Source organism: Jaculus jaculus, chromosome 10 (assembly GCF_020740685.1).
Source record: "Jaculus jaculus isolate mJacJac1 chromosome 10, mJacJac1.mat.Y.cur, whole genome shotgun sequence".
In the NCBI taxonomy this organism is placed as follows: domain Eukaryota; kingdom Metazoa; phylum Chordata; class Mammalia; order Rodentia; family Dipodidae; genus Jaculus; species Jaculus jaculus.
Genome location: NC_059111.1, coordinates 65,536,660 through 65,560,119, shown reverse-complemented (window position 1 = coordinate 65,560,119; position 23,460 = coordinate 65,536,660). Strand labels below are relative to the sequence as shown.

The 23,460-nt window shown below is 40.1% G+C and overlaps 1 protein-coding gene across 1 annotated transcript in view; it reads left to right on the top strand.

The window, feature by feature from the left end:
- The window catches only part of Slc25a13 (solute carrier family 25 member 13), a 185,629-nt gene that overhangs the window by 22,767 nt on the left and 139,402 nt on the right, over positions 1-23,460 (top strand). Inside the window, exons 2-3 of the mRNA XM_045160892.1 lie at positions 2,450-2,503; positions 13,206-13,348. Coding sequence (XP_045016827.1) covers positions 2,450-2,503; positions 13,206-13,348 — 197 coding nt within the window. The remainder of the gene's footprint in view (positions 1-2,449; positions 2,504-13,205; positions 13,349-23,460) is intronic.

Here is a 23,460-nt window from a genome sequence, read left to right as displayed (position 1 = left end):
TACAAATGCATGTGCATCTGGCTTTGCATGGATACTGGGGAATCAAACCCAGGTCATTAGGCTTTGCTTAATCACTGAGCCATCTCTCCAGCCCAAATTTTATTTATTTTTTTAAAAAGGTTATACTCTTATATCCGTCTTCCCTAGCCCCTCTTCATTGAGGAGGGCCCCTCAGTGGAGTTATTGGTCTTCACTGTAAGGTCTTGAAGGCCTCAGTCAGTCTCTGCTGGGAGACACCTTGACTCGGGCTAATCCTGCCTGCCCTTACAATCTTACCACTCTGAGCCTGAGCCCTGTTGCTCATGTTAGAAGTGTGATTTAGTGTTGAGCTTTTTGTAGCCTCTGAATTTCTGCCTTCATGAGTTTTGAGTGGCCACAGTATCTGCTGCCATCTTCCAGGAGCTGGTTGTCAGGCTAGCATTGAAAGAAATACTAATGTCTCTGCTTTCTCTGCAATGTCTCCTGGTCCCAACCACAGGAGTCTTAATATTCCCAGTTGACCAGAACGAGGGTCATGTTGAAGCTGCTCATAATGTGGGAGGTGGGAGACTCAGATCCTGAAATGAAAGAACAAGTTGGCTTTTTGTCTGACTTTGGGGGAACTGTTTTCTTCTGAGCATTGGTTTCCCCTTCTGTGAAAAAAAATAATGGGCGTAATCATATGATTCCTAGCGTTTAGACTTGCTGTGAGGACTCAAAGTGAACGTGTGTTCTTTCAGAGAAGTACAGTTCTGGTCAGGAGCACTGTATATAGTATCAGTAAGCAGTCAGCCGTGGGAATTTAGGTCAGGGTTGTGAACTCTAGCAGTACCCAGGAAAGTCCTTACAAAGTATATGGCATAGCAAACCAAGGAGATATTAATGGAAGTGGTATTCGTAGAGAGCAAACGGTTTTATTTTGTGGAAAATTCTTTTGCTTTTAAAAATGGAGAAATGACTGAGAAGTTAGGATACCATGTGTCTTAAAAAAAAAGTCGCATAGGGACTGTTAAAAGGTGTGGTACTTTTTCCCTGGAGGAGGGAATGTTTCTGCTTTGAAAGTGGAGGGTGGAGTCACTTTTATGTCATCTTCTGTAGGACCCTGTATCTCACCCCACTTTACCAACAGTGGGGAATCCTCTTCTGAAACTTAGATGCCAGTAGTTTCATTCATTATCGCGAGGTTGGTGAGCAGTCTTATTTTTCCCTGCTACATTGAACAGCAAAGAATCCTAGCTAATTTAAGATTTAAGGCAAGATTACACAATTTCAAGAGTAAAAATAGCATTGGTGGTTTTAGGTATTTACTGAAGTGAAAAGAACTATCAGTCTTGGCTTTGCAAAACACGGTGACCAACCGAGTGGGTTCAGAGAGACTACCTCCCATTCCGATGATTAGTTAATAAAATTATTCCTGACAGTGGCAGGCCAAGGAACTCTGGCAGTTCCATATTTAAAGACAGAGAACCTATTGTCCAGAAATCTCAGAAGAGCCTTTGCAAGCACACAGAAGGGATTTAGAACAATTTGCATAAATCTCCCGCTGGTTAGGGACATGGTTCCAATGTTGGGATAGTTCCAGGAGCCCCTCCTTGGCTGTATCATGGGGTGATACTGTGCTTGGTGAGAATTCAGTCTCATGACCACTTTTGCCAATAGGATTGGGTGATGGGACACTGAATAAGCCCACTGTTTGGTTCTACATAACGGTTCTTTTGTGTTGGCCTGGGGCAGTCATGATCAAGTTTGTCTTGCTTTTTCCCTAGTAATGTTTTTGGACTTTGTGGCCTGGAGAATTAAGCACAACACCTATTCTGAATTAATCTGTCAAATTTTACCCATAGAAGGTAACCACAGCCCCTTGTATTTCTAGAGTGTGGAGAATAATAGTCACACCTCTGGAAACATGATTTATTGAAAGTTGAGGAGGGGGAGAAGGTCCTTGGCATGTCCAAGGAGCTGGTGTTGCCTTTGCATGGCGGATCTGTGGGAAGTAATTCCCTTTGGTTCTTTAAGATTTGCCTAGTTCACTGACTTGTTTTAAGAAATATGTTCTTTTGCCTAGTTAGAAAATGTATTTTTATATTTAATATTCTCATGTGTAAAGGTGTGTTACCCTTGAGTAGGGTTGTAAAATGTCAGGTGTTTACAGATCTGTTTCAACTTAAAAAATTATATATACATATATGTGTGTGTATCTATATCTGTATATCTATCTATCTGTATATATAAAAAAAACTGAATATTAGGAGCTTTACTGGTTTCTTGCACAGACTGTTATCATTCTCAAAGCCACATGGTGTCTAATTTAAAGTCTGGGGACTGGTTTATACACTGGCAGCAATTTGGTACTTTAAGTATAAAAATGAAATCCACTAATTTCTAACCTGAAGTTTATTTTCCTTCAGTCTGCTAGCTTGATTTCTCAGCTTTGTTCTAATAATATAAACATTTTTATGTTTATTTATAGGTGGCTTTAACCAAGAGAGCAGATCCAGCTGAGCTTAGAACAATATTTTTGAAGGTCAGTATAAAAGAATCTATTTTGTTTCTTATTTGGTTTGTGTTCTATAACTTTGAAAGTTTATTTTAAACAGCTCTTTATTTCATTGTTAAATTTCTAAAAAATCCTCCAAAATATCTTATTGTAGGACTTATGAAGGATATCCTTTATAATTGTACTTTTTAAAGTCTATAGAAAACAGGCAATTGTTGGTGATGGGAAGATGGTTTTTTATATATGTATATATGTGTGTGTATACATATATATTTTGAGGTAGGGTCTCACTATAGTTCAGGCTGACCTGGAATTCACTATGTAGTCTCAGGGAGGCCTTGAACTCAAGGCGTTCCATATATCTCTGCCTCCTGAGTGCTGGGAGTAAAGGCGTGTGCCACCATGCCCAGCTTTATGGTTTATATTTTCACATGTCACATAGAATACTGAGAAGGAGGTAGGAGATTTGTAATTCATTTAACTCTTGAAGGTTGGCCTCTAAGGGCTGGTAGTGATGTCTTTTCTCCTCTTAAGAATTCTCTTCAAAGCTGTTTGTCAATATCCTGGTAATCCTCTCTATTCTTCCAAAGGGGACTGAAAGAAGACCATTGTTTTACTTACTGTCACAGCAATTGTCATTTTATTACAACTGTGGTACCTTGAGGAAAGAAGCTCAATATTAATGATCCTAGAATCCAGTGTATGCTGGATACCATACAAGCTTATTTCCTTGATTGCTTGTATGTACTTCCTCCTGCTCTGTGTTGTTGGGCAGTAAATGATGAATATAATAAAAATCTATCCCAGGTTTCAAACACCAAAACACCTTTAGGTCATTCAATGTAGTAAAAAACAAAAAAGAATAGGCCATTTTTGTAAAAAAATAATAAAAAAATAAATTAAGTGGGCATTCTCAAAACATTATGAAATGGCAGCTGTGCTGAATGGAAAGAGGCATCAGAGTGCCACATGAGAAGTGATATGTACCAGCTGTGATGCAGAGAGTCATTGGTTCCCTGGGACTCATTTTCCTCTTTAAAATGTGTTCGTGTTAACAAACAAAAGGAAGGCTGGGGATGTGGCTTAACCTTAGACTGCTTGATGGCCCATCACCATTGAAGAGATGAGGGGGGAGAAGGGGAGAGAGAGAAAGGGGAAAGGTAGGTTAAGATACAGAGACACACACAGACAGACAGACAGACACACACATACACACACACGCACACACACACAGAATTAGAATGAATAAGGCATTTGAACCTTGACATAATATTTGTTATTAAGAAATTGTAAATAATTTTAGGCTGGATAATGACATTTGTATTATAAGAAATACAGTCTTTTTAAAAATACTTTTTATTGTATTTATTTGCAAGGCACATGAGAGAGATGAATAGGCATGCCAAGGCCTCTAGCCACTGCAAATGAACTTTAGATGCATGCATCACTTTGTGCATTTGGCTTTATGTGGGCACTGGGGAATCAAACCTGAGCCATTAGGCTTTGCAAACAAGTGCCTTAACTGCTGAGTCATCTCTCCAGCCCCAGAAAACGAGTATTTTAGAGGTATCTACTTTTGGTGGGGTGGGGAAATGAGCAGGCAGTACACGATAATTTTTGAACTTAGAAAATTGAATATTAGTATTATTACATGATTTCTCTACCTTGTATATGTACAAATATTTTCATAATAAAAAGTTTGTAACCATGTAAAGATTCAGTGAGATAACTTATATGCAATGTTTTGGTATTGATTCATAAATACTTGTAATTAAATAATTTTAATAAAGGAAAGATAAAGATTGTAGACGAAACTGGTTAAACGGAGGAGGAAAGGAAGGTTTTCAGAGGAGGAAGAATAGATAAATTTATAATGAGGTTTGGTATTTCTATGTATCTATCTTCATCTATCCTTCAGTGCACACACACACACATATGTATATACACGTATGAATGTATGTGTATATGTTTGTTTGTTTTTCAAGATAGGGTCTGACCTAGAACTTTGTAGCCCCAGGGTAGCTTTGAACTCAGTGATTTGATGATCCTCCTACTTTAGCATCCCAAGTGTTGGTGTTAAAGGCATGCACCACCATGCCTGACTTAGATTATATTTTTAAAAGTGGAATCCTTACAAAATTTCATTTAACTAAGAAGGACCAATAACAAGATATTCTAAAATCGTAGATAATCCTGGGTGAGGGAAGTCCAGAAAACATCCAGGCATTCTTATTTTCCTTCAATTCATGTCTACCGCTTTGCCTGTTGAGCCCACCATGATTGGGAAGAGATATGTGAAGGACCTTGTAAGAGTCAGACATAATTCTGAATGATATTGACGAAGGGCACTGGGGTGGACTGCCAAGGAGCCTAGAGCAGTGGATCAAAGTTTGTGAACTTGAAATTGTAATCTCCTTTTTAAAATATTTATTTATTTATTTGAGAGAGAGAATGAGGTAGATAGCTTGAGAATATGTGCACCAGGGCTTTTGGAAACAAACTATATATGAATGCACAACTTTGTGCATCTGGCTTTATGTGGATATTGAATAATCAAATCTGGGTTGTTAGGCTTTGCAAAGAAGTGCCTTAACTTGAGAGCCATCTCTCCAGCCCCATAATCACTCTTTTTCTTTTAAAAATTCTATAAAAATAATTAATTAATTAATTTGAGAGAGAGTGAGAGAGAGAGAAAGAATGGGGACACCACGGCCTCTAGCCACTGCAAGGAATGAATTCAAGACACATGCATCACCTAGTATACCTCGGGAGGCGGAGGTAGGAGTTCGAGGCCAGCCTGGGTCTACAGAGGGCCAGGCCGACCTGAGCTAGAGTAAGAACTTACCTTGAAAAAACAATCAAGAAAACAATCAAAAAAGTTGTGAACATTCTTCAGACAGAAAATGAGAACAGTTGGGCAGTGTCTGAGTTGTATAGCTTGGATGCTGGTCTGTGGAGTCATCCATCAGAAAGATTCTAGGAATGGCTGTGTCTACTCTTGAGGCCATGTAGCAGTTCCTAAAGCTTCCTATGGAATTCCATGTCTTTGCCAGCTGCTACCTCCGCTGCTTCTGTCAGGCAAGTCCCTGGCTCAAGTAGACCAGGAATTCTGTGTAGAGTTCTGAACAGCCAAGACTCATGGCTGGAGGTGGAACTTTTGGTAGCAGATCAAGGACTACATGATTCTTTTGAGTGATAGTTTTGTGTGACTTGGAGTCTGAAGAGATGAGGGGAAGGAGGGCACCTGAAGCATCAGCAGTTTGTGGAGGGGAGTTTTGATCTGGCACAGGTCACGGTGACCTCATCAGGCTTGGGTAGGATGGTACCAAAACAAACCCACCTCTGCTCAGCATAGGGAGGATCCCTTGTGTACTCTACCATGGATGATGTGGGGAAGGAGTTGGAAGGGAAATGCTGCCAGGCTATTCCTTAAGTAGAGATCAGTGGTAGCATTCTGCAAACCTGTCTATTTGGCTGATTTTTTTTTCTAAGTATAAATTTTTCTGACTTAATTCTTCTCCCTAATGAAAATTCCCTGTGAAGTATGCTGGCAGTCTCTCTTCTGCACTAGTTAGAGAGAATCAAACTTGCATTATTGTCTTACAGGCAAGCGCCTTAACCACATCTCTCTGGCCCCCAAAGTATCTTTTGATCTCAGCATGGATAAAGAATTTCTTTCTCTGTCTTTCTTCCCTCCCTATACAAGTTTTTCCTTAATAGGAGAAGCAAAATACTATTTTATATAGTTTTTTTTCCCTCATCTGATATAGTATGAATGCCTTTATGATAATTGTATTTCTCTAATTTTTTTAACAAATTTTAATATTGTGTGACATTCCTCTTTTTCTGTGTTACCTGTCATTCTTCATGAATGTGTATTTACTTGTCACCTCTGTCTTGTTGTTATAACAGCACTGTGTGAATAGCTCCTTTGCCCCCATTTTATGTGGTGCTTGGGATCAAACCCAGGTCTTGTGTATTCTTGGTAAGCAGTTTGGTGACTGTGATTAAACCCCCTGTCCTCTAATGTATGTCATTGTACCTGTAGTTTTCATGTACCTGCCATTATTTTTTAGTTAACATGCACAGTTTAGGTATCACTTTGGCCTTTGAAATATAGCTTGTCTTAGTTGATTGTCCTCCCCTCCTCCCTCTCTTCTGTCTCTGTTCCTCTGTGCCCTCCTTCCCTTCTGTTTACATGAATTCAGACTCACATTTTAAGAAATACAACAGCAGCAAAAAACCTTTTAGCCAACTTGTTGAAAAATTATATGCTATATTAATTTTTCATTTTAACAGTAGTCATATATTTAATTAACCATTAGTGATTCTTTTTTTCTTAAAAACAGGAGAAATTTATTTCTCAAGGTTCTGGAGGCTGAGAAGGTGAAGATCATGGTATTAGCATTTAGATATCTTCAAAGGGCTCATGTTTGTTATGTATTCACATGATACAACAGAAAGGAAGTTGTTAATTATATTTTAGTTTTTTATTGTGATAGTTTCAAACAAACAGAAAATAGAATAATAAATACCACATAATCATCACTTAAGTTAAACTAATATTCATCACATTTTTATATACATAAAAACATACTGACCTATTTAATTACCAGTTACATATTAACTGTAATTCACCTTAAATGTTTGGTATCTTCAATAAATAATCACAGTATCTTTTTCACATCATGCACTCAGTAAAAGGAACAGTGATTCCCTAATAACAGAAAAGACCAATCCATGTTTGTATTCTTAATTAAATTTATTTCTTCCATATAACAGGGAAGCATGGTAGAAAATGGTAGATGGCATGACCTGGTATGCACATGGCTTCTCAGTGGCTAGAAAAATGTCAAGGAGAATTTGTTCTTCTGTACAGGCCGTGCATGACTCCTGGCCAGCTGGATGATAATTGTTCTGACCTACATCACTCACAGTTCATAGGCTTATTTTATAGGCTAGTTGGAGCAGGATGGTCTGCCATCATTGTCATGGAACCTACACTGTAGGGACATACCCCCTTTGTTTCTGTCTTTACTGGCTGTAGTGGTAACATGTGTTATTACAAAGGGAATCCTAAAGGCCTTCACATTTATAAGACAGCACAGGCTGCCTCGGTCAGTAACCCTCTTCAGTGCTCTTATCATGGCCAGCTTCCTTCCATAGATTGTGATGTGAGGTTCCATCTTCCTGGTAGTTATTAAACTCTTGCCTTGCCGATAAGCAGTTTTTCTTCACTGATGAAAACTCTTTTCTGTGCTCAAATTAACATATTCTTATAATTAAGAAATTATTTCTTCGTCACCTCTAAGCAAAAGAGGCTGATGTATCTCTAATTTTTCAAATGTAAACTGTTAATGTATAAATGTGGGCACACATTGTGGCACAAACCACAAGCACGTTTCCATGTTATTTACAAAGTGAGTCAGTTTCCACTTATTCCAAGGGTAACTTTTGTTTGACTTCTCTCGCTATACTTCAATTCTGCCTGCTATTCCATTCCACTTTGGTTTTTAAAGGTAGGATTTCACTCTCGCCCAGGCTGACCTGGAATTCACTCTGTAGTCTCAAGGTGGCCTCAAATTCAGGGCAATCCTCCTACCTCCGCTTCCCAAGTGCTGGGATTAAAGGTATGCACTACCACACCCAGCTCGATTCCACTTTTTAAAATGTGGTCAGGCAGTCTGTAGTCCTCTACCTGGTGCCTTTTTTTTTTTTCCTTTCTTGTAGTGCTAGGAATTAAACCTAAGCCCTAGCTCATATTAGGCTCATACTCTACCATGCTCCATCCTCAACCCTGTCTGGTTCTTCCACTTTTGATCTTAAGTATAATATTCATGTGTGTGTTGCCAGAGGGTGGTGGTGTTCTGTTATTCTTATTGCTGTGTTATACTCTATTGTGTGACTACTACAGCTCATATGTGTTTCTGGTTATTGGTTGACATCTTGACTATTTTTAGAATTTTTTCCATTACAAATAATGTTGGGGTGTATACTTCTGAATTTTTTAAAAATTATACACACATGCACGTAAAGAATTTTTAAATATTTATCTACTTGCAAGAGAGAAAGAGAAAGTAGGCTCTGTCAGGGTCTCCAGCTACTGCAAATGAACTTAGATGAATGTACCACTTTGTGCCTCTGGCTTTATGTGGGTACTTAGGAATTGAACCTGGGTCATCAGGGTTTGCAAGCAAGCCTCTTTAACCATTGAGCAATCCCTCCAGCTTACATAAAAAAATTGTTAGATGTTTATTTACAATTGAAGTTGCTTAGTCTGTGGTTATATATACTATGTCCAATTGTAGTAGATTTTGCCTAGTTGTTTTCTAAAATGATTTATCAGTTGATTCTTACACCACTACTATGAAAGTATTTGTTCCACATTTTTGCCAATATTTGTTGTTGTTTGTTATCATGTGGATTACTTGTAGTGTTTTACTGCTATTTGATCTTGCTTTCTTAGTGGGATAGCTACTTGACAATGATTCTAAGGGTCATTTGTGAAAAAATTAAAGTGTGTTTATCAAGCTACTAAAGCCTCCAAGAATAAAGTAATGCAAGCCATGGAACCTTTCAAAAGATCTTTACTGAACAAGTTTCACTACGTAAGGCACTGGTCTGGAAAGTTGAGGCCAAAATAGTGAAAACAATAGGAATAAAAGTTTTGTCTTGACTGATCCTCTTCTATGGTTGTGGAAGGTGAGTTGCATGTTCCCTTCCACAATGGATAAGTGATACAGAATTGAGGTTCCTCTGATTCAGGAATTGGGGTTCTCTGCCAATGCGCCAATATATGCCAACAAACCAATAATTTTGAGGTGCCTCTGGATTCGTGTCTTATGAATTCTATGTAATGAAATCCATAGACCAAGGGGTAAGGTTGAGAAAGATTTTACTATAGTTTAGAGTTTTGAGAAGGGGAGCTTAAGGGAAAGAAAGAAGGAAGGCAGAGCTCTTGACAAAAGAGGAAAGAGGGGTTTGGAGATGCTCACTTCAAGACTTAGGTTGTTTTGTTTTTTAATTTTAAAATTTATTTATTTGAGAGGGAAAGGCAGGAAAGGAGGGAGAATGGGTACACCAGGGCCTCTAGCCATTGCAAATGAACTTCAGATCAATGAGCCACCTTGTGCATCTGGCTTACATAGGTCCTGGGGAATTGAACCTGGGCCTTTTGACTTTGCAGGTAAGCTTTTGAGCACTGGTATAGCAGTCCTTATGTCAAGGTGTAGGGCCTTCTCAGAAGCAAGTGGTAGGGCTCTCTAAGGGGGCAGAGAGAAGGAAAGGTCAGGCTCTCTGGATGTTTCTGACCTGTGGTAAGGTATAATGACGTGGTTTTTCCTCTATAGGCCAAGTACAGTTCCCATGTTTAGATAAGCAAAGCTATTCACTTTGGGGCCCTGTTACCCCAAGTGCCTTATCAGGACAGTCCTGAAAGCAGTTCGTGATGTGGTGATGGCAGGAACTGCCAGTCCATTTTGGCATCCTCTGGTGGAGTTTCAGGCAGCCTCAGAATACATATGACCCCAGGGAGCCACTGCCAGCTTGTCTGAATTGGTTCTAGGGATGGAGCTATTGGAAGTTCTTTCTGGTGACCATTATAATCTAATGTGGGAAAAATACTTACCCTAAAGAGTAGGGGGAGGAACAGTGATTTGGTTTGTAATCTGAGAACAACCAACTGATTAAGTAGCGAGTTGGAGGATCCTTACCTCAAATCACACACTGTAGCAAAACTTTGATATACTAAGACTTAAAGGTAAATACAAACCTACTTGAAGAATGCTAGAAAAACCATTGTGTGAATGTTTTGCCTTGAAACAAGAAAAGACAACTTTTTAAGGCTAGAAAAGTAGTAGAAGCGTTTTCAAAGAAAAAAAAAATCTATCTACTCAATCACATAAAAATATGAAACTGAAAAATATTTGCAACAGACATGACAGAGAAAGGGGAGAGAACATGCTCTCACTCTGTTGGTGGGAGTGTGGATTGGTACAATCACTTCTGGAGAGCAGTGTGATAATAAGTACCAACAGCCTTAAAGGTCATATCCTTTGACTCAACAGTTTCTTCTTCAGGAGTCTAGCCTTTGAAAATTGTCAGGAGTTTGGGCAAAAGTTATATAAGAATAATAGCTACCTTAGTTTTTTTTTTTTTTAATACCTTGAAGTGGGAATAATTTAAATGTCTATTGGTAGGAAAAAAGGTTAATTTTATTTACAAATAAATTGTTCACTCTCATAGGGAAAAGTAGGTGCAACTAAGTCATTGGATTAGTATAATTAGCATTGGTATATCCTTTCTCTTTCAGGCTTGTCGAGCTTCATTTAGGAAAATCAAAATAAAGTGAGGTATACGCTCACAGAGGGACAGTGAGATCACTGGGCCATCTCTTTGGACTATCTGAGAAATATTCATTGATGATAATAATATCCTAGCATTTGGACAGGGCCTCCCCTGGGCAGTGGCCAAGGACGGGGTAGCTGGTGCTGAGAGAGCCCTTACTGCACCATGCCCTGGTACTGTCCCAGCAGCAGCAGATGTGAGTCAGTGGGACAGAGCAAAAGCCACACACACAATATTATAGAACATCTGTTTATAGAAAGCCTACTGTATGTATTGTGTGTTTTTTTCAGGTGTTTCTAGCAGTAGCTGAATGGTGCTGGTGATATTATGCCCATTATGCAGATGAAGCATCAGAGCCCCAGAAAACATTAGTGACGTACCTAAGCAAGGCCTTTCAGGTGGTCAGAACCATGGTTTGGGACCCAAACACTGTTAAGTGAGGGCTTTGTCTGAATTGGAGATATAAAGTAGAAATAACAAGTGGATTTTTAAACAAGTGTGTGTGCACGTGCATGCATGTATGTGTGTGTGTTGTGGAGGCCAAAGATTGATGTCTGGTGTCTTCTTCAGCTGCTCTCCACCTTATGTTTTGAGGTAGGCTCTCTTTCACTGATCCTGGGTGTTATTGATTGGCTAGTCTAAATGGCCAGTGAGCCCTGAGGATACCTCATTTCCACCTCACCAGTGCTGGGATTATAGGCATGTGCCACCATGTCTAGCATTTAATACAGCGCTGAGGATCCAAACTTCGGTTCTCACAGCAAGCACTTCACTACCTGAGCCCCCTCCCTATGCCCTTTTATCAATACTTTTGATCATGTTTAGCTCTGGGGTTATAGAGGTACCCCACTTCACTGTGTACCTTATCACTCTGTCTGACCATGTGGTTCCTGTCACTCAGCTACCCTTGTTCTCAGTTGCTGTGTTCCCCCACCCTTACTGTTTTATCTTAGGACTTGGGAGACCCACTTTGCTCCACTAGGATGTCATAAGATGTCCATGCTGGTTCTCAGAATTTCCCACAGCCCTTAGGCCCCATAGACAGGACTCAGCCACTTCTCTTATTAAAGCTGCACTGATCCTACTGAAAGTCTGGGAAGGACTCTGTGAAGAAGTCTCCCTCTAGCGGGTTCTGACTGGCCATCTCAGTAACTGCTCTACAGTAAGAAGACATTGCCTTGGGGCTCCCATTCTAGAGGAAGATGCCATGTGGCTCCAAGTCAGCTCAGTTTGTCATCCTCCCTCTCAGGTGGTAAACCTCCATGGTTTCTGTGAAAAGATAAACCTAGACCTGTTAAAACTCGAGTGAGTTATTTAACATTTTAAGAATTCAGGAACTCAGCAGCTGTAAGTGGTTTAGACATCCAGGAAGAGGATGAGAAGGCAAGCTTTCAGAAAGTGTTTTGGAAGCAAGACAAAGAAGCTGCATTTGACTGGCTAAATGAAAAGTCGTGAGGTAGAGTACCCTTTGGTGGGTCCAGGTTGTTTAAGATTAAATTTTGTTTGACTGCATTGAGTTGGGCTTGGGTTTGCTACATTGCAATGCATGGCACTATAGGACTGTCTCATTTTGGCACTTCACGATCAATTTTTAAGTACCTCATAATTAGTTTCATTATTTAGCAAAGCCATTTGTCGCTCGGTATATAACCTACAACCCTAGTGTTTGAGAGATTAAGGCAGAAGGATCTCAAGTTCAAGGGCACTCTGGGCTTTATAGCAAAGCCCTGCACCAAGGAAAAACTGAAAGAAGAAAAACTATATGTTCTTGTAAAAAAAGATAGAGCATAGTTCTTTTCTGTTGAATTTCAGCAAATAAGGCTTCTCAGCATCAGCACTGTTCATATTTTGGGCTAGGTAACTTTCTCTTGTAGTGGATCATCCTGAGTGAGCCAGCAGCACCCTCTTTCCCCAAGTTATGATAGTCAAGATTGTCATCAGATTTGCCATATGTACTCTAAGGGGAAAAATTGCTCACAATTGAGAACCACTGATAAGCATAAATTAAAAAAATGTAATTATTATTTTATGTTTTAGAGAGAGCAAGAGACAGAGTGAGAAAGAGAATTGGTGCTCCAGTGCCTCAGCCACTGCAATTGAACTTCAGTCACTTGTACTAGTGGGCATCTGTAACCTTCCAGTTGCCTCATCTTTGTGCATTTGGCTTACGTGGGATCTGGAGAGTTGAACATGGGTCCTTAGGCTTCGCAGCCAAGCCATCTATATAGCCCTTGGTTTTTTTTTATTTGAACCGCTCACTGATAACTGTCATGAAGAATACATTATAATATCTTATATTTTACCCTGTAAATATTTTCAGCCTTTACATATGAGTCCAATATATGAAGAAATATTTCTCTCCCATCTTTTTTTTTTTTAACAGTATGCAAGCATTGAAAAAAATGGTGAATATTTTATGTCTCCCAATGACTTTGTTGCTCGATATTTGAATCTTTTTGGAGAAAGCCAGCCTAACCCGAAGACTGTGGAGCTGTTGAGCGGTGTGGTGGATCAGACCAAAGATGGGTATGTTGACTTCTACAAAGCTTCCTTCAGTTTTTGCTCAAACCAGCTATCTTTTGACTAATGATCAGGAAGTCATTAAACATATTCTGTCCTGTCTCTTATTTTTTCTGCTTGTTACTATTAATCCATCATTTTAGAAATAGTGTTTTAACATTTCCTTCAATGTTACTTTCATTTTATGTTTTGTCTAGTTTAAAGACTTCATTATAGTTTCATGAAATATAATTGATGGGTCATATAGAAATGTACAAGAATTTGTATGCATGTCGCCATTATTTAAGTCAGTTATAATATTGTGAGTTAATTTCAATTTAGTTCTGTGGATATAACTTTTCTATAGTCTTCCCAAGTCATCTTTAAATTTTCCTGTACATTTAAATGTAGATATAGGAGGCAGAAAAATCTCAAGGTTCCAAATCATTAAGAAGGAATTCTGTGGCGGTTGTAGGAGAGAGACTATGTGATATAGAACAATAAAAGTCACTTGACAGAATGCCTGTGCATTATTTCCCTTCTACCAGTTTTCTCTGCCTCTTCTCTGGCATTGATAAATCTTGCTTTGTTTGAAAGACGGGCCTAGGGAGGGATATGATAAAGAATGTTGAGATGAAAAGTTTGTTAGTATTGATATCTGGGTGGGCCTATATTCCACCCTAAGTGTCTTTGAAAGATAGAGGATTGACAGAATAGGAGGAGTTAGAGTGGATGCAGCGGCAGAGGTCTGACTCATGTGACCTCAAGCAAAAGAATGCTTAGAGCCACTCAAACCTGGAAGAAGCAAAGATGTATTTTCCCCTTTGGAGAGAGGCTCTGACCTTGCTGACAGTTTGATTTAGGACTTCTGGATCCCAGAACTGTGACAGAATTATTCCTATTGTGTTAAGTCATCCAGATTATGGTAATTAATTAATTAGTTAATTAATTTAATAATAATAAATTTACTTTAAAATATCTTATTTCCAAGCAGAGAGAGAGGGAGAGAGAGAGAATGAGAATACATCAGGGCCCAGTGCTGTTGAAGGTGAATTCCAGGCGCATGTGCCACTTTGTGCATCTGGCTTATGTGGGTACTGGGGAACTAAACCTGTGCCATCAGGCTTTGTGAGCAAGCACCTTTAATCGTTGAGCCATCTTTCCAACCAATTTCTTACTAATTTTATTTATGGGGGGAGGGGGTTCAAGGTAGGGTCTCACTCTCACCCAGGCTGACCTGAAACTCACTCTATAGTCCCAGGTAGCTCCTGGGATCCATCTATCTCTGCCTCCCGAGTGCTGGGATTAAAGGTGTGTGCCATGACACTTGGCAGTTTATTTATGTTTAATTGATAAAAGTCATACCTCTTTATTATATACAACATGATGTTTTGCAATATAGGTTACAGAATGGATTAAATCATCCTAATTAATATGTTTATTATATCACATATGTGCTTTTTGAAATATTAGGAGCACTTACATCTTAGAGTGTCCAAGTATACAATGCATTTTTATTAACTATGGTGTCATGATACATGAGCTTTTTCTTCCTGTCTAAATTTTGTGTTTCTTGACTGACATCATGTCAACACTTCCTCCCCCATGCTGTCCCCCTGTAACTGTCACTGTCCTCTCCACTTTCATTTGGCTTTTTTAGATTCTACATATAATTGAGAGTATTTGGTTTTCGTCCTTTTATGCCTAGCTTATTGCATTTAGCATAGTGTCCTCCAGCTTCATCCAAGTTGTCACAAGTGAAGGGAGTATTTTTAAGGCTGAGTAGTATTCATATTAGTGTGTGTGTGTGTGTGTGTGTGTGTGTGTGTGTGTGTGGCACATTTCTATTCACTGTCTGTTGATGGGTGCTTAGGTTGCTGCCATGATGTTGGCTAATGTTACAGTGAATGTGAGAGCACAGGCGTTTCGTCACTGGTGTTACTTCCTTGTTGTAATGTATTATATAGCGGCTGTGGAAAACTAATATTCTTGTTTAGCTTTTTTCGCTGGGCAACTAGATTATAGTTTATAGAAAAGATTTTTTTTCTTCTTTGATCAAAGACAGATTTGATGCAGAAAAAAAAACCTTTATTTTTCCAGTGGTAGCTTTTGGCAGATGCAGACATTTGCCAGGTGAGCTGTCTTCATGAGGGAGGGCCTTTCCTGAAAACTACCTCTGTGGAGTTTGGGGCTAATCTTGGGCAGAAACATGAAGTGCCCTGCACTGCAGGAACTTCTGCTTTCAACACTTCTAGCATGGTGGCCAAGGGACCCTTCTTTCTGTAGCTCTCATTTCTGATTTAGTGGTTCACGAGGCAGCACTGGTCCCGCCTTTCATGCCGGGAGCTTCTGGCTGGGCTCTGCCCAGCAGCCACACAATATCTGTCGCAGCACCTGCCCTGTGGGCCTAGCTCTGTGGCACTGTGGTGTACATTGACACTGTCATGGCAAGTGAGAAAACAAGGTTTTGGCCCTCCTGGAGCTTCTTTCTTTTTCCTTCATTTGGTATCTGTATGTGTCGTGTTTTATGTGTGTGTGTGGCTATGCATATCTGTGTGCAGATCCTCACGTGCAACAAACGTGTGTGCAGAGGCTAGAGGAGAATTTGGGTATCCTCTGCTATCACTCATGTATTTCTTTGTTTCATGGTCTCCCTGAACCCTTTACTGCTGTTTTTAGCACTCAATGAGAACAAGAGTTCTGTCAGAACCGATTTGAAAAGGGGAATGTCAGATGTCCTGCTTTGTCAGGGGTGGCCTCACAGCTCTAGTTTACTGCCTTGCCTACCCCACATTTTGTTGAATCAAGATGATAGCAATGTAATCAGCACCCACAAACAATTCCTTCAGTTCAGAGAGCAGAGACTATGTTCCAGAACAGTTCCCAATATGAGACTTGAGGAATAAAGATGTTAATAATGAAAATATAAGATAAAGCGTTTTTAAATGGCTGTCCTGTTAAATAAAGGTGAAGGTGAAAAATGTAGGCCTTTTAAACACTTCACAAGGTGAGGGAGGATATAATAATGTTGATGATCAAGTCATTTTTATATACCTGTTTTCACTTAGTGAGGCTGTAGTGAAGAAATCCAGGCCCTGGCCACATGCTGGGAGTTAATGAGGTTTACAATTGGCAATGCTTAAAGAGTATTAGGGTAATGTATTTAAACATTAGCTCTTCACAGCCTGCAGTGCTCATCATCCAGTCCTGATCATCAAGAGCAGGCCTTTCAGGGTGCTAATAGGGAAAGTTTTCCACGCTGTTAGGTTGGACATAGATTTCAGGTAAACATCTGAAATTTATAAAACTATAGAATTAAGCATGGCATCTCTTCAATTAAAAAGAGAAGCTTGATAGTAATCACCACCAGTCATCTGAGAAGCTTAAATGTTCCTAGTAGTCATCAGACTCCCAAATTAATCCTCCAAAACAAAAGGCCTCATTAACAGCTCTCATCGAATCAGTCTTATTTGCTTTTTCTTTCTCTCAGATGTCTGATTAACCTCCTTTCTTTTTGCATTACTCACTTCGTGTTAATATTTGATGTCTGAAATCATGGGGGGGGGTGTATGCAATGTGGTGGCTAGACACTGTCTATGAGGAGTAAATTAAAAAGAATGTTTAAGCAGGTTGGTATTATGTTGCTGATGCATTTGAAAACTCTTTCAGAATATCAGATGCCTGGGTTTTATTTTTCTTTTTAATTCCAGAAAGGGTTGATTAATGACTAGGTGCTGATTTCACAGCTCATTCATATGTACCTATAGCCCTCCTCCTCATCTTCCCCTTCTCCTCCTACTTGCCCAGGAAAGTCCTCTTTTGAAGAGTTTTGCTAAAAGGGGGAAGGTGAGAAAAGGGGCCATGACCAGAGGGAAAAGGGAGGTCATGGGAAGGAAGGTGGATGGCTAACATGGTGCGTGCTGATGAGCATGACTCAGTGGAGAGGGAGAGGGAAGACATTCTAGTCCTTACTGTTGGAGATTAGCTTCCTGTCAGCTCATGAAACGTTCCCATAGAGCAGCTCTTCAGGTGTGGTTGGCGGAACTCTGGAAGTCCATAAGAACCTTTCCTGGGTCCAGCCAGTCAGAACTTCTTGGTAAGGGTGCTGAGGCACAGTGTGCTTTTCTGATGAATTGAGCTGATGGTTTTAATAGGAAGGATGGGGGAACCACCAGTTTCATCAACACATATTGGTGTCCCCCAAATTCCTGCCAAAGCCTAATGCCCACATTGTGGGTGTCAAGAGGTGGGGCTTTGGGGAGGTGACTAGATCATGCCATCCTCACCCTCATGGATTAGATGAGTGACTTTATAAGAGATTTCAGGAACCTGTTCATCCTTCTTATCATGTCAGGGGACATAGAACAGGTCTTCACCAGCCATTCAATCTGTTGTCACCTTAATCTAGGACTAGGAATAGTTGTTGTGTATAATTGACCTGGCAGCCTGAATGGAATAAGACACACACGACATCAGAGCATGCACAGTCGTACTCTTCCCCTCATGTTGATCATGATGATGCTGTCATTTCTGTTTCACAATGTTATTAGTGGAACAGTAAAAGTTACTGTTTTTTTAAAAAAATACTTTTTACTTTATTTACTTATTTTGATATATATATATAGAGAGAGAGAGTGAGAGAGAGAGAGAGAGAGAGAGAGAGAGAGAGAGAGGGAGGGAGAGAGAAAGGGGGGGGAGAGGGAGGGAGAATGGGCATGTTAGGGCCTCAAGCTACTGCAAATAAACTCCAGACTCATGTGCCACCTTTTGTATCTGGCTTACATGGATACCAGGGAACTGAACCTGGGTTCTTAGGCTTCATAGGCAAGTTTGTCACCACTAAGCCATCTCTCCAGCCCCAGGTTACTGATTTTTATTAAATGCCACTCTTGTACACACATCATGTTAGAATTGAGTGACTGAGTAGGAAGTACATATAAAAAGTTTCATATACTATAGATGATGGCTGCCTGAGCAAAAATACTTGAGCAGTTTTGAATTAATAGTTGAGTTAGGCTTCCTTTTTCTTTCATGGAATACTGTTTTCATTTGAAAAAATGACTTATTAAAAAGAATTAAAATTTTTCACAAGACAGCATTCTGATATTAACGACTTTCCTGGGCTGGGGGGATGACTCGGTTGTTAAAGACAGTTGCTTGCAAAGCCTGCCAGCCTGGGTTCCATTTTCTAGTGTCCACATAAACCTAGTTGTATAAAGTGGCTCATGCATCTGGAATACATTTGTAATGGAAAGAGACCCTGATGCATCCATATCCTCTTTCTCAAATAAATAAAAAAATATATATTTTAAAAAAGACTTCTGATGTCTTTGGTGATAATATTAATGAAGTGACATTTTAAATGTGGTGTAGGTTAGGTGTGGTGGTGCATACCTTTAACCCCAGCACTCGAAGGCAAAGAGGTAAAAGGTTCATTGTTTGAGGCCAGCTTGGGACTACAGAGTGAGTTCCAGGTCAGTCTGGGATAGAGTGAGACCGTACCTTGGAAACCACCCCCCCCCAAAAAATAAATGTAATATAACTAAATATTTTCAGCATTTGGAAGACCTGACCAGTGCCTGGTTAAAAAAGAATGACACATGGATGAAAAATCTTCTCAAGCTGTAGAAAACATCATGAATGTTAAAGTAATGATGGATATAGTTTTATGTATTTTTTTTTCTGTAGATTCTTGAAATTGTGCTGAACTTTTTTTGAGACAAAAACTATTCAGGCTGTTCTAGAACTTAATATGTAGTTTGGGCTGTCCTAAAGGTCAGTATCTTCCTATCTCAGCCTTCCACGTTTTAGGGTTACAGGAGTTCAATTTTATGCCTAGCCTCTTTCTCTTTCTTTCTTTCTTTCTTTTTTTTTTTTTTTTGGTTTTTCCAGGTAGGGTCTCACTCTAGCCCAGACTGACCTGGAATTCACTATGGTGTCTCAGGGTGGCCTCGAACTCATGGCGATCCTCCTACCTCTGCCTTCCAAGTGCTGGGATTAAAGGCATGCACCACCACACCCGGCCTCTTTCTCTTTTTAATGAGCATTTATATAGAAGTACATTCTTAGAATTAGATGTCCTTAGTTTGGGGTTGTCATTAACTTTGAGACCTTTTTTAATGAGTGGGTTAGGGTAAGTCCTCAATTCATGCTAATATTTCAAATTCACATATAAATTGGCAAAATTAATTAAAACTATTTTTATTTCTTTGACTTTCTGTTTATGTTTTTCATTGAAAATTTTGGTTACCAGCAGCATTTGCGTAGTTACATATTTGTATTATGTAGGTTGTATTCAAAATGATAACACCTGTATTGTTTCTAACAATTAAATACTGAGTGAAATTTAAAATTTTCATTCAGCTCTCTGTATGCTTAAATTGTATTCCATAACATATAAACAGTTCAGATATTATGCTCTAGTGTTATTTGAAATAATCCATTACTCTGTGTGGTTTTGCCACCAACTTGATATATGGTTAGGTTCATTCGTTTCAGTTTGTTTTCAATTTTTAGACATTACTTTAGACTTAATTGAATTCTTGAATATGTAAAACATATGTTTCCAAAGTCAAAACTGTGTAACAGAAGAGTGGTGTCCTCAGGGAAGTCTGACTTGTGCCAGTTCTCTTCTCCCTGTTTTCTTACCCCTCTGGTGTCATTCCTTTAGTTTTTGGTTTGTCCTTCCACAGAATATCTATCCCCAATAAGTCAATTGGTCCACACATTCATGTTGATGTTGGCTTCCTATTCATACCTAACAGGCAGTTACATATGCTGTGTACATACTATGTATATACTTGTTAGGGAGTGAGGAAAGAAGAAAGAGAAAAAGGACGATGAAGAGAGGTAAATGTAGAAAGAGGCTGAGAGGGAGAAAGATTATAAGCATGTGTGCATATGTGATGGTCAGGTCCCAAAGAAAGAGACAGACAGTAGGGGGCATGTGGTTTACTATAAAGAATCAGTTCTGAGTTACGGATGCCAAGATGTTCTGCTGTCCACTGTGTGAAAGCTGGAGACTCAGGAAAGCCTGCCGAGGTCTTGCATCAAGTGGAAGGCTGAGATCCTGGAAGCACATGAACCCTGGCAGATCCATGCTGTAGCTCAAGCATCCAGCTAGGGACCATATTCTACCTTTCTTTACATTCTCCTTCTTTGTTCCCTCATCTTGTGGACTGGACAATTTTGGGCTTGTTGTTCCCTTGTCCAATCACAGGAAGGGGATTTTGATGTTATGTAGTTTGTTTGTTTCTTTCTTTCTCTCTCTCTCTCTCTCTCTTTCTTTCTTTCCTTCCTTCCTTCCTTCCTTCTTTCTTTCTTTTTTGAGGTAGGATCTTATTCTATCCCAGCCTGGCCTCAAACTCATGGTGATCCTCCTGCCTTGGCCTCCTGAGTGCTAGGATTAAAGGTTAGCCATGGCCAGTGCTCCTTGTTCACAGGAAAACCATTGCCTGGTGAAAGGTACACTAAAGTGGCCAAAACGCATTCACTTCTTAGAAGGTCTGTTAAAAGCTGTGGGGTCCTAGGCACATGAGCTAACCTCTCTGAGCCCGTGCTGTTTCCTCAGTGAGTAAATGGTGTCACTTTTTACTCTGAAGTTATGTGACTCAAGGGAATACTTCTCTGTGAAAGAGTTCAGTTAGCTTTCTTCTCCCTTGACTCAGATAAATATTCCATCATTTCTTCCGTCTCCCCTGCAGTGTCACCTCTCACTTCTCTTCTGACTCAAGGTCTTTCCTGGCAGCAACCAGACCTCCCAATATTGCTTCCATGTTAAGAAACACTGCTCATGGTTTCACTTCCCCCTTCAGTTTCTGTCTCACCTCAGTCCGTTCTCTTCTCCCTGCAACTCTCATCAAAGGAAACGTCTATTTTGGCTTCTGCAATTAATTTCTCGGCTCATTCGCTCTTCAGCTGCTCTCCTCAGGCCCCCCTCCCCCCAATCTGTACTGAATTTGCCCTTGTTAAGGTCCACGGTGGACTCCAATGATAATATTAGTCTTCAGGTCGGCACAGTTGCTCCTTCACACCTTCTTGAAATACTCTCTTCACTCTCAGCACAGTGTGTTCTCTTGCTTTCCTTACACCTCATGTACACATGCCTTCTCCATGTCCCTTTCAAGATTTCTATCATCTCGGTTGGCTTTTCTTTTTCTTCATGAGGAGCGAGAGAGAGAGAGAGAGAGAGAGAGGGAGGGAGGGAGGGAGGGAGGGAGGGAGGGAAGGAAGGAGAGAAAGAGAAAGAAAGAATATGAGAGAATGTGAAGTGGTGCACAGGACCTCCAGCCATCGTAATCAAACTCCAGACACATGCATCACCTTGTGCGCATGCGTCAACTTGTGCGTCTGGATTATGTGTGATCTGGGGAGTCAAACATGAGTGCTTAGGCTTCATAGGCAAGCGCCTTAATCACTAAGCCTCCTCTCCAGTCCTTGCTAGGCTTTTCTAATGCTTTTTGGTTCATCTCATCCTGTGTCGTGACTCTAAATACTTCACAGTTTCTACTTTTATATCTTCTGCCCTTTCTCCTCTCTTGAATTTGAGTTATGTAGTTGAACAGCTGCTTCTTTGAGACCTGTCATAGGTCTCTCAGCCCCCAAGGGTGCTAAGGAAGGCTCCTGAGCCTTTCTCATTTGCTTTTTCAGGACACTCCATATTGTGGCTGCCATGCCTCAGACCTTGGCATGCCCCTGTTTCCTCATTCTAATTCTAGCTGAATACAAATCTGGGGACAGGTCTTGAAATACAAAAAGGCAAACTTGGGCTGGAGAGATGGCCTTGTGGTTGAAGGCATTTGGTTCTAAAGCCTGCTGGCCTGGCTTGATTCCCCAGTACCAATGTAAAGCCACATTCATCAAGTGGTACATTGCCTGGAATTCATTTGCAATGGCAGGAGGTCCTGGTGTACCCATTCTCTCTCTGCTCTCAACTAAAGAAAGAAAGAGAAGACATACTCAAAAGATTATCCTAATGTTGGTCTTATTTCATAAAGACATGCAGGAAAAACAAAAATTTGTAATTCTCAGCTCTCAAGTGCTGTGGTTGTCTCTAATGAGATGCTTGGCTTGTGACAAGGTTCGTGTTCAGTCTCCATCAGAAATAATAAAGGTGGTGACACAGCAGGGACCAGTAAAGGTGCACGAGATGTATGCAGGTTAGCAGGGCCCATCACACTGTAGTTATGCTTATCTTAATTTGATTCTCATGTTCATCTAAATACCCATTTTCATGAATAAAGCCTTGCCAGGGGTTGGGGAGATGGCTGAGTAGAAAAAGTGCTTGCTACATAGTCACAAGGATCAAAGTTCAGATCCCCCAATTCATGTAAAATTCTGGGTATTGGTAGTGCATACTTGTAATCACAGTGCTGGAGAGATGGAGACAAGTAGTTCCTCATTGCTCACTGGCTAGCCAGTCTAGTCACATTGTGAGCTTTGAGTTGAGTGAGAGACCCTTTCTCAAAAGAGAGAGCAACTGAAGAAAACAGTCTTTATTGACTTCTGGCTTCCTTATGCTTGCACACATACACATGAATATACAAATACACAAGCATGCACATCACACACACATATGTAAAAATAAAGAATAAATTTACTAAATAAGAATGAAAAATAGTGCTGGAGAGATGGCTACAAAGCCTAAGGGCCCAGGTTAGATTCCGCGGAACCTACATAAACTAGATACACATTGTGGTGCATGTGTCTGCAATTTGTTTGCAGTGGTTAGAGAGGCCCTGGCATACATGTTTTCTCTCTCTCTCAAATAAATAACCAAAAAATAAAATAGAAAAGAATAAAAGCTAACACTTTCACTGTCTCACTGTAATCCTGCCAGTTCAGGTGCAGTGTAACTTGTGACTGACTGCATGGCCTCTGGCTGGCTCTGTCAAGACATTGCCATTGAGTCACGGGACTCCCAGGAATGTGAGCCTTCATTGTCTTGATTTCAGTATTATTAGCACTACTCCTAGCCTTGTGGAGGTATGTGCCTCTATTTTCAGAATTTGACCACTTCTTACCACCTTTGCTGTTCCTTTTCTGTGCCCAAGTGTGAGCATCTCTCAGCTGGGCCATCAACTCAAGATTTAGCAAGTTTCCCTACTACTTCTTGCTTCCTTGCTCTATTCAGCACAGCA